Genomic DNA, 12,273 nt, shown 5'->3' with positions numbered 1-12,273 from the left:
AGCCGGACATCTGGGAGAAAAGGGTCAAAGGTAAGACCCTTCCAAGCTCAACCTTTTATCGGTGACAGCATTGGCGACCACCGAGTTCCAGATGGGGTCCGCTGGCGATTTGGCTCTGAATAAGTGGCTGAAATAGTCTACGCAGGCGAATATTTTTTCCTCACTGACACTGGAGGTTACCTATTTTTATCGGGGTTTGGTTGAAGTTAGTATATTTTTTTCTTCCGGCCAATCGATTAATTATCGAGAAAACTTGTGGCCCGGGTTTGAGGGATTTCTTATAAGATGCATTTATTTCGGATCGGATAGCTCCATTGATTTTGCTGGACAGATCTTTGATGATCTCGAAGAGGAGACGGTAGTCAGCGTTGCATCTGTTCCGTGATCGGTGAAATAAACGTTTCCTGAGCTGCAGTAGTCTGTTTCTATCGCGGACTAAGAGGAGGGTTGAGGGGGAAAGGCACCCGTATTTGAAGTAACCAGGTTCTTTAACTGGAGCGTGTTTGTCAATTGTAATTTCGAAGGCAGAGTTCACTTTCCGGATGTATATATCTAGCTCAACATTAGAGTGGATGCGCGATTTGTCCAGGGGAGGGCCCAGCACACTGTCTATGTCCCGTTGGAAATCTTCCCAGTTTGTCAGATTGAAAGGTCTGCATTTGTGCGGATGGTCGAGTGGAGGGAGAATTTGCTGTAGATGTAGAGAGAGGCTGAGGGCATGATGGTCCGAGTGGGCTGCTAAAGAGGAGCAGCTAATGACACATGCTGAGAGATTGGGCGAGATTATAAAGCCGTCTAGGAAAGAAAATCCACGAGGAAAGGATGGCACTCCCGTGTTAATGATGTCCGCGCTAAGCAATGGGCCTGACTGGAACCAATCGAAGAGCACTTTGCCGTTTTCGTTGTTAACTGAGTCGCCCCAAGATACGTGCCTCGCGTTGAGGTCACCGTCGAGGATGAAGGCGTCGAAACTGATCGCGATTTCCCAGAGTTCGTCCAGAGTGGGAGTGAGGTGACGACCTGTGCCGCGCGGGAAGTAGAGAGAGCCGACTAGGACTCGGGAAGCGAAGTGTTCGTGTCGTTAGAAAAGAGCGAATTAGTGTTGAGTGTGAGCACCTTCATTTTGGTTGTCTAGCAATTTGAGGACGAATTGTAGGTACGCTTCGGGTTTGTCTTCAGGGGGGAAACGGAGAGAGTTGTGATAGAAGTCGGAAATTGTGCTCCACAACGAGGAGAAAGACATATTGAATATAGACCTGGCTTCCATGAAGAAGCCCCTTGGAATGGAAGAATGCGCAGGTGATAAAGGGTTAAGGGTTTCGGGTCTTGCTCGACCCCTGGCCACTGCGGTAAAAGACGGGGTCAGTGAGGGAGGGGCGGTGCAGCTGGCATGAGACAGAGTGTTAGGCTGCGAGACACGAACAGGCGAGGGTCTGTCAAGGTGGGGAAAGAACGAGGCAGATCGAGACTGCGGGATGCTTTTTGCTCTTTCTTTGCGCTGGATAGATTCCAGCCTACGAGGACACTGCGTTAGAGTTGAAAGTCACACGGAAGAAGCTCAGATTGTTGTTAGTGGCTCGTGACCACGGGCTGGAAAAAGCCTAGTTCCTCAGACAGGTGTGATCGGCGTTAGCTCCTTGATTTCCGAAGCCAAGTCTTCGGGAGTGAACTCATGGGGGAGATTCATCTTTCCAATTTGGTGATCTTAATTAAATGTATTAGTTTCCTATGTGTATTAGGACAAGTGAGCCGGTAGGTTGGTAATTTCAAATGTGGCACTTTTGTCTATGTTCTTGATTACAAGGCTCAGTGCCCTGGCAGTCAATCCATACAGGAAAATCGGGGAGAGAAAGCTAATTCTATTCTTATCTTTAACTAACGGTGGAAAGGCCGTGTTAGCGGATTTCGAAGTTCCGGGACGTGCGTGCGTCGCTTCGGGGCGATGCTCGTTGTCAGAGAAGAGTTAAAATCAGTTTTTGTTCGCTGGGACCTCGTTGTCCGAGATGCCCGAGTCTGGTTGTTTTCATTTAAAGACAGACTTACCTGAAGCAAGTTTGAATTCATCTTGGAAGCCTTGGATATAGTTAAAGCAGTAATTTGATTCACCAGTCCGAGCGTCGAGCTGGTCCCCACGAGGGAAGCTCTGGTCGTCGTCGACAGTTATGACATTCGGCCGTAATGGTCTTGTCGGCCGAATGTAGGAGTTGTGTGGAGATATTAGAATTGCCGAATCCATGGGCGGCGGCAGTGTAAGCTGGTTCCGCGTCCTTTACACGCTGCAATTTCGTGTCCCTCGAGTAAGGCTTGAGTTTGTTAACGCGAAGTCATGGGTATTAAAACTCTAATTGTCCCTGTTTTACCGTTAATCAAACACGGCTAAACAATTGAATAACGGTGATCGTAAGCTTGGCAACAGCGCACAAGCCCAATTTGAACACAGTCGAGAGCAATCGTCAGAACAGCTTCGGTGAACACAAGCGAACTTCAGCTGTCCCAATACCCTTTCGCGTGGTAAAGCGGGGTAGTGTTGCCATAAAAATTAAAATTCTTCTGCCACAGCCGAAGTTCGAAGACTCAAATTTGAATTTTCAAACTACAAACGCGGGTCAGAAAAATTCATCAAGGTAACAGGTGTCGGGTTCCCAAGATTTCCGTACGAATGGAAGTAGTAAGTCTGCAGTAACTGCAAGTGCGGCGGTAAATATTCTGCTGGCAGACCGTCAACCCCAGCGTCTTTACTTCGTTTGGGTGCATTGATGGCTGAAATGATTTCTCTTTTGCTTGAAGTCTTTCGCAGGGCCATCGAAATATTTGCGACCAAATGCAGCTCTTTCGTGTTGCAAGATACATTCCTGAAGCCATTGCAATCAACGGCATATTTCGCTTTCCTAACCAGCGCAATAGTAAATTCTCTCTTGCCATGGCGTACACTACGCTGGACTTCTCGGTATCGGAGTTCGAGCGCGTCACGCCCGGCTTCGCTCGCAGCAGTCAGTAGAACCTTCAACCCTTTCCGCTCTTCGACCCGCTTCTACGATTCCGCAGTCAGCCAGATCTTATGACACCCTTTGGGGATATGGCCGACAACCTGTGTAACACTCGAGAAAAGAGCACTTTTGATGGCGGCCCAATCTTATCGATACCATGATCCAAATGGTGTTAATGTGATCAGTACAGAAAGATCCAGAAAGGAAACCAACTCTCTGTCGACACGACGACGTGAACACATTCAAGCATTATTTTAGCTATTGTTTCCGTTAGCAGGTGAGTTGACTCATTGGTTGCAACTGGCAAATGGTTAAGTTAATACTAAGTGGAAGCTTTATATTACAATAAGCAGAGCGTGCTTGTGGGTCAGTGTTGCAGAATAAATAATGTTCCGCATTATAATGCTGGCCCATGTTTTGGATCAAGGTTAAGACTTAGTTATTACTATGATAATATTGGCAGGTAGCCAGAGTTGGTATTGTAAGGAACCGAAAAAGCAAAGTGTAAAAAAGTGGTAAATGAGAGAAATAGAAATAACCAAAGTGTACAAATAAGAGCGAAACAATAACAGATAAAAATGATAAGGAGAGTGATTTTTTTTAAAAAAAATAGTAAAAAAGACGGAGTTAAAGTTAATTGCAAGAGGGTCAACACAGCAGCAAAAGCAACTGTCATCCTCCCTGGCAGATTAAGGACCAAGTACGATAAAGGCCTCAAGTTCCGGAAGTATATTAACACTGCCTTAACGTCAACAATTTCCAGGGCTTGTCTACATTAAATTAGCTGATTCCCATTAAAAATTTGAAGGAGTGTTTTTTGAAGAAAGTAACATTCCACAAAGGAACGCTGTTTGTGACTAGGTTTTGAGATTCGAGTTCTGTGAAATCTTTACGTAAAGCGAAATATTACATAAAGGTTTGTTACAAATAAACTTTCAACTCGTTTTAGACCATCCAAGTCGATTCTATAGTTGGAAAATAAGTGCTTGTCTGTTACTATAGACAGAAATTCGATAAAGGGCGGCCAATGTAAAAACAGCATGCAATTGAAAAATCTATATTCAACTATAGACAAACTTTAAATACTTTTATATATAAGCACTTCATCTTTGCAATAAGGAGAAAACCTAAAAGAAAATGGAATTTTAATTGTTTCTGCTGGTAAAGTTTCATTGAAACTGTAAATTTTCCTGGATGATGGGCTCATTGCTCGTTACAACTAAATCTACTAAGGATGTTCTGGCTGGTGAAGGTTGCGAACAGGATGTAACCATTTCTTCATCATTAAAAATTTGACATGGAAATGGATTAGAAGCTGTCATTATGATAGGTGAAAGAGTTATGGTCGATGAGTTGGGTGACATAAATATTGAGGCGTTGTGCTGTGATATATCATTCGGATGAACAAAAATGTTTGAAGTGTCGTCGGTTTGCATTACTATTTGAGAAACATCTGCCATGTTCCTGGAATGCATAGTTGACTGATCCTTTTCCAGACGTTGATGAGCTTGTGATGCGAAAACGTTAACCACTGCAATTACAATTCTTCAAAACTTATACACAATTTGTTTAAAACTTAATTTACCTTGAAAACTACCATCAGAAGTAATGAGGAAAGATTCCCTTCCAATATTATCGATTGACGACACTGGCGAAAGATGCGATGCCTTTGCCCCTGACAATTCGGTTATTAATCGTTTAGAGGAATTGAAATCTTGGAGAGGTACTTGACACCCTTCACCGGAAGTCGCGGCCAAGCCAAGGGATCCATTTGTATTTTCCTCTGCGACTTGGATTTCGTAACAAGCCAATTCCGGAATATGTGGCCTGACCTTACCACCATCAGGTCTGTGAGGATTTCGGCAACCACGGCATTTACAATTTACGCAAGATTTTGATTCTACGTAACATGGACAACGTTGGCCACAGCATGTTAGTTTACCGGGTGTTACAGCTGCATTCCCACATCGGCACCCACGGCGTTTTAGCGAATTTTTCTGACTGACCGTTTCTGCTGGAAATTCCTAAAAATGCAATCCATTAAAATTTCTACAAATACTGAAATATTTATATTTTTACCCGTGTAACCCCTTCCTCATCGGATTCCACCTTTCTCTTAATAGTTATCTTATTACCTATGCCTGTATATAAAACTGAGTACATTGCGGAACCATTCGAAACCGTTTTTATCGGTGGGGGATGGGATCCAATTGAAGTAGTGCCTGGCTCCGTTGCCAGTATATCTACTGCACAATTTGCTCGTTGTTTGACACCAGCCGTCAAGGAAGCTTCAGCCGATGGCGATTTTACATCAGTGCGCGCAAACACACAGGGAAGAATTGAGTAATCACTCTTTTTTAGACCGGAATTTGATTGGAAATTATCTTGAAACATTGCTCCCTCTTCAATGAAATCAACTAGGCTCGAGTTCGTAATTGGCTTAGCCGTAGCAACTGAGAGTGAAGCTTGCTTCTGCCTTTTTATTATGCTGTACATTGATGTCGACTTTATATGCTCACATAGTCTTTTATAGCATTGTAGAAGTATTCTTAGCTGCATATTTTCTTTATACTTGTCATAACTTTTGCAAAATGAACACAGCGGCCTCACATTCTTCCTCCCTCTCACACACAGCTTGCAAACATGGTGCTGACAGTGGACGTTTACAGGTGTATATGGTTCAACTAAAAGTCGGCTACAAACAGAACATGACAACGATTGTCGTAAATACGGGACAAGCCTATATAGATCAGTCCAGTTTTGGCTTATTTCCCCGTCGTTCTGAAGGACCAAACGGGATGTCGAAACATAAAGGCTGGTGGCATTCATTTCCTATATTTCTTGCAATTCCGAAATATATTCGATCACGAATTTACTTTACTTATTTGTACAATTAAAGTTAGTAGAACACGAATGAAGATCATTATAGGTTAATACTTGAACTTTATAATAAATTTTCGCGAAAATTCATTCGTGTATATGCAGCTCTATTAGCGGATTATTCAAGCTTAAGTCCTCTGCGGAGTTTCCATTGATAACTGATATTTTATATATAAACATCGAATCCGTCCTCTTGACATTTGGTCTGCCATGACATGGAAAGAACCGCAGAAACTAGTACGTTTTGAGTTCACTTTCTAGGGCGCGTTCTTTTTCATTCAGACCCGTCAAAGCATAGCCTGAGGTAGAATCGCCGAACGGCAGACGCACAAATCAATTTCGTTCCATCCATGGTGCAATGTACAATGGCGTTCGCTGGTCGAAAGGATCACAACGAAGAGAACCTCTAATAGTTACTAACGTGGATGTAACTGTGGTACTAATGTGAAGATATGGGCTCGATTATATTGCATTCACCCCTGCATTGGATATGTTAAAGGATTTAGAAAATAAACTGAAGCAAAAATCGGGGTTCATTCTAATAACGTGTAAAAGGAAGAATGCAGTGCAAGCGAGTCACTTCTTCATATTTTCGTGCACTATTTGGGATTATATTGTTGTTAAGCCGGAGCTATAATGGTCATATAATAATGTCAAAATTTTAACGTAAGTAGATTTGAGACCTGTTAAAATTCATTATTGCCTATAATGGGATTGATTCGTTTGAATACTTGGCATTTCGAGTTTATGTTTCGAACATCTCACTTCTCAATTGCTTACACCACTTCGCAAAAACGAATTTGCAATGACATTTCCTATGACATCTATTTGACATTATGCTGAATTCGGTTGTTACCGAATTTTCAGCGTTTAATAGAAGTTTGACGAAACTCTCGGAGAGGAACATTTCACGACATACGTCCAATATAGACAGTCATATTTAATTCTTATTGAGGGATTTCAAATATGTTAGCGCATACGTTTGTTATAGTTCTAGCTTTAGATCTAGCTAATAATTTAGTACGGCGTACCGTAGCGTCATTTATAAAAAGAAGTTTAGTGTTAGGTATTCCGAGAAACGAGACATCGTTTGTTTTTTAATATGAAAAGGTAAACTACGAAATAGTGTACCTGGAAGCCTACAAACTGCTGAAAGGTGGCTATCGCCGACAGTTAAAAATTCGTTTCAAATAACTCTACATTGGTCGATGAAAAGGCGTCTAATGCGTGAAATATGGTCTATATGTGGCGAACCTAAGAACTCCGAATTTTGTCTCAGATTAACAATTAAACAAGTTGGAAACTGGAATCTGGGCGCGTCAGATATGACAGGTTTAGTGTATGTCATATGTAAGAATTCGATTCCGTTTGCACTCAATTTGTAATCTTAGTATATACGAATTAAATTTGTCATTTAATATGATACTAGTGTTGTGACTCACGTACTGCGTCTCGCAAAAATCATAAACTTTTAAAAACTACTATAAACATGTCTTCATATCATTATTCACCCAAAAGAAAATATATGCATACAATAGTATAAACATACATCATACAAACAGAACATTTTTCCGTGCCCATTCGCGATTTACAACATTCATTCTTAACTTAATCGTTTTTTACTCCATTGCAGTTGAATCCAAAAATATTTACGGCTTCAAATTGTGGAAGACAACTTTCCTATCAAGACTAACGGAATAGTAGATCGTGACTTTTTGAAAAAAAAAATAACTCCGCCATGTTATTAACATAGTATGCTGGTCCCAAGCCCAGGTAAAGGAGGAGGGTTTGAGGCAACGTACTCTGTACTATCCTCAGTAAAACAAAAATAAAATGCTGAGATCAGGGGAAGAGATAAATAGAGTATAGTTGGAGTTATTATACTATGCTAAATCCTACCTGATCTCTCTTGGTGACAGGCCCCGCGACAGGTCGACCATAGAATGTCGTTACAAACATGATGATCGGATTGAGTCACAAGCCTCGGAGAAATGCTAGGACGTCCACCTCAGTCGACGCGGCAGGACGGGCCCCGGTCCTGTCGAGAAATGGGCAAGGGTTCTTGACGCATGGACGGCGTCAGGACGTAAGCAAGTTAGTCCGCACACAACGAACAAAATAAATACCTGTCTGCACGCTAAATGTTGGTACCCTAACTGGAAAGATCGAGGAACTCGCAAGAGCCCTTCGGAAAAGATGCATTGACATTTGCGATCTGCAAAAAAAACCGATGGTCTGATGCCAAAAGCTGCAACATTGAACGCGAACGCGGTAAAAATGGCTACAAACTTCTCTATTTTGGTAACCCACACACTCAATATGGTGTTGGCATTGCCATCTCAGAGGGTTTCCGTGATGCCATTAAAGAAGTCGAACGATTTGATGATCGGCTGATGAAGCTCACCATTATATCAGCTGATCGCACTATTCACTTCTTCACCGCGTATGCACCACAGACAGGTCGACCTAATGCTGAGAAAGATGCCTTCTGGCAACTTCTCGATGAAAAGACTTGTCACGTGCCTGCTGACGATTACATAATCATTGCCGGCGACCTTAATGGTCATGTGGGTGAAAACGCAGACGGTAACAGGTGCCATGGGGCAAGGGCCTTCGGAACGCGCAATGAAGGTGGCGAGCGTATAATCGATTTTGCGGGCACCCATGACCTTGTACTTATGAATACATGGTTCATCAAACGATTGTCTCATCTTCCCACATTTTATAGTGGGAACAATAAAACGCAAATCGACTATATTCTCATAAGACGCCAACATTTTACCACTGTCACTGATTGAAAAGTCGTTCCCTATGAGACCATCGCACCACAACATCGCCGTTGATTGCCGTCCTGCGAATTAAGCCACCGATAAAACAGCGTGAGGAACGCACTGGCCCGCCGCGCATTAAATGGTGGCGATTTGGTGAGAAGAAAGAAGAAACGGTCTCACTCATACGATTGCCAACCATTACGAATGTGGAAGAATCATGGAACCAAATGAAAGACACGATCCACAAAGCGGCCTCTACAACCCTCGGGGTCACCAAGCCGGGTAAACGGTACATCAACTGAGATACTTGGCTTTGGAATGATGATGTTGAAATGAAGGTCTGTGAAAAGAAACGCCTCTACCACAAATTTCTCCACGATAAAACGCATGCTAAACCGGGAAGCAAAGAAAGCGGTCGCTGTCACCCGAGCAAACCATTTCAAAAATCTTTACGATAAACTGGACACTCGGGATGGCGAGAGAGATCTATATCGACTTGCTAAAAGCCGTGATGAACGCACACAGGATATCGAACACTTCTGTTGTGTTAATGACAAGAACGGTACTTTGCTTATCAACCGTCGAGCCGCAACGGATAGATGGCGAGAATACTTCGAGCAGATTTCAACTGAAGAATTTGCTCATCCTCCACTTCCACAATCACTGCCGACATTTGGAGCAGTTCCACCAGTCAGCGCAACTGAAGTCGAGGAGGCAATAAAACAAATGAAGTCGGGGAAAGCAACAGGACCTGACGACATCGCACCTGAGCTCTGGAAAGCGAAGAGTTGGGACCCAACACTGTGGCTCAGTGAATTCTTTAACCGGGTTATTCAGGAAGGAAGAACACCATCTGACTGGCAAGAAAGTACCACTGTTCCAATATGGAAAAAGAAAGGTAGTCCAGCAGAATGTTCAAATTACTGTCCGATTCGGTTATTTTCCCATACCATGAAGATTTTTGAACGCATTCTTGACAACCGTATTCGCGAAATTGTTGAAATAACCGTGAATCAAGCCGGATTTGTCAAGAACTGCAGAACTACTGACGCAATACACGCTGCGCGGTTACTCATGGAGAAACATCGTGAGAAGCATCACCATCTTTACATTGCCTTTCTGGATCTAGAGAAAGCGTTTGACCGTGTAACACACGAACTCATCTGGTATGCTTTACGACAACACTTCGTGCCAGAAGAACTTATGCGCTGGGTTCAATTGCTCTACCACGATCCGAAAAGTAAAGTTCGAAGTATGGCGGGTGTATCAAAACCGCTTCGTGTCTCTGTTGGAGTTCATCAAGGAAGTGCCCTCTCACCACTCCTCTTTGTCCTTGTTATGGACACCGTCACACGGGATATCCAACGTCCAGCGCCATACACACTGCTTTATGCAGACGATGTTTTCCTAGCATCTGATAGCAAAAATGATCTCGAGCAATTTGTTCAAAAATGGAATGATCGCCTCATGCAACACGGTCTCAGATTGAATTTAAACAAAACTGAATTTTTGACGACCGATCCCCATGAAACAGGCACAATCACTGTCAGCGGCAGTGATCTGCCCAGAACTGAGCGATTTAAATACCTCGCGTCAACGCTATCAGCCAATGGAGAACTGCGTTATGAAATTGCTTCACGCATTAACGCAACCTGGATGAAATGGCGTTCCACAACTGGTGTCCTTTATGATCGACGTATCAACGAACGTCTCAAATCTAAAATTTACCGCAATGTCGTCCGTCCAGTCGCTCTCTATGGTTCTGAGTGTTGGCCGACCATAAAAAACAATGAACGGCGTCTTGCGGTAATGGAGACGAAGATGCTACGTTGGACTAGTGGCGTCACACGTTTAGATCACATCCGAAATGAGGATATGCGCGATCGTTATGGGGTTGCACCGATCGTGGAAAAGTTGCGAGAGAGGCGTCTTCGATGGTATGGTCACGCAATTCGTGCAAACGAGAATTCACTTGCCAAGATTGGTCTGAAGATCGAAGTCGATGGTAAACGACCAAAAGGCAGACCAAAGCAACGGTGGCCTGATACGCTGGATGGGGATTTGAAAGCCTCGAGATTGCACCCAGATCAGGCATTCGATAGAGTCAAATGGCGAAGCCGATCACGACGAGCCGACCCCGCTTGTGAACGGGACAAAGGCTGAAGAAAAAGAAGAAGAAGAGAAGAAGACTTCTTGAAAAAAATGTTGACAAAAATGAATTATGAGATCTATACAATAACTATTGTAATTGATAATGAGGAAATAACAATCCCAATGAAGTTAAAAATATTTAGAGGCTACTGTATTAATATCCCAAAGAGAACTGAAACAATATTAACTTAGATCTGCAAGAAGACAGCATAATATTTACCAAACAATCAAAACCGGGAGTATATTTTAGCAATGGCATAGTTCCAAGTATTGGGATTGCTTCCATTAAGATTTTGAATACAAAAATCTAAAAAATATTGAATTTGATTTCGAATCGTTACACATTAAATTTCATTTTAGTAAATTACTTACAAAAAAAAAAGATGAAAAAATCTCAAAAAAATGAAAAAAAAGTTTGAAAATTATTGCAACTAATTGATATTGATAGCATGGATAATATTGCTAGAACTTCATTGTATAAAATAATTGAGGAATATTCTGATATATTCCATCAATCGAGGAGATCAATTATCTGCTAGCAATTTTTACAAACAACATTTAAAAGTTTTGGACAAAACACCCCTTTACATTAAAAAATATAGATTACCACAATCTCAATTAGAGGAAATTGATAAACAGGTTCAGAAATAATTCGATGATGCAGTTATTGAAAATTCTGTAAGTGAATATAATTCATCATCACTACTACATAAATAGTGCCTTGTTGTAGACTTCAGACAATTGAACAAAAAGTAGCAAATGGTAAATTTGCGCTAACTAGAATTTATGATGTATTACATAAAATGGGTAGAGCTAAATATTTTTCTGTGCTGGCTGTGACAAGTTTTTTCTATATATTTCAGAGAATGTTAATTATTGCTTTATCTGACTTAGATGCAAAGGCTTTTCTATATGTCGATGACATCATAGTATTTGGTTGTAGTTTAAAACACCATAATGACAATTTAATTGATGTTTTTGCATGATTAAGGGATACTCCCTTAAACTTGAAACTAAATCCAAACAAATGTCTATTCTTGCAACCTATTATTATTATTTATTTATTTCGGTCATTTAATAACTAAGGACGGTATTCGTACAGATCCTGCAAAAAATAAAACAACTGGACATTACCATATACCAAAAAAATGCATTCGTACGAAATTTTGCCGAATTATATAAATGTTTGAATAATTTAGTAAAAGAAGGCCAAGAATTTATATGATGAATGCCAACAGGCATTTGAACTATTAAAAAACAAATTAATAGATTCACCAGTTTTACAATATCCTGACTTTTTGAAACCTTTTATACTAACAACCGATGCATGAAATTATGCATTAGGCGCTGTTTTATCTCAAGGAACCATTGGAAACGATTTGTCTTGTAAAATGACAAGTAAGGGATCGAAATGTTCGAAGAAATGACTGATCAAGCAGTCAGATCATCATGGTTGATTGGCCAAACCGGCATTGAAGCTTCAG

The 12,273-nt window shown here is 41.6% G+C and overlaps 1 protein-coding gene across 1 annotated transcript; it reads right to left on the bottom strand.

Annotated features, from left to right (window-relative positions):
* Positions 1-4,028: 4,028 nt before the first annotated feature.
* On the bottom strand, positions 4,029-6,091 carry LOC119652333 (E3 ubiquitin-protein ligase MSL2). The gene is made up of 3 exons (XM_038056344.1): positions 5,067-6,091; positions 4,573-5,011; positions 4,029-4,518 (listed from the first exon to the last, which is right to left on the bottom strand). The coding sequence occupies exons 1-3, from the start codon at positions 5,814-5,816 to the stop codon at positions 4,157-4,159; spliced, it is 1,551 nt and encodes a 516-aa protein (XP_037912272.1). The 5' UTR covers positions 5,817-6,091; the 3' UTR covers positions 4,029-4,156.
* Positions 6,092-12,273: the final 6,182 nt, after the last annotated feature.

The sequence above is a fragment of the Hermetia illucens genome, chromosome 3 (genome assembly GCF_905115235.1).
Source record: "Hermetia illucens chromosome 3, iHerIll2.2.curated.20191125, whole genome shotgun sequence".
NCBI classification, from domain to species: Eukaryota; Metazoa; Arthropoda; class Insecta; order Diptera; family Stratiomyidae; genus Hermetia; species Hermetia illucens.
The sequence above is the reverse complement of the archived record's forward strand: the minus strand, read 5'-3'. Positions and strand labels throughout refer to the sequence as shown.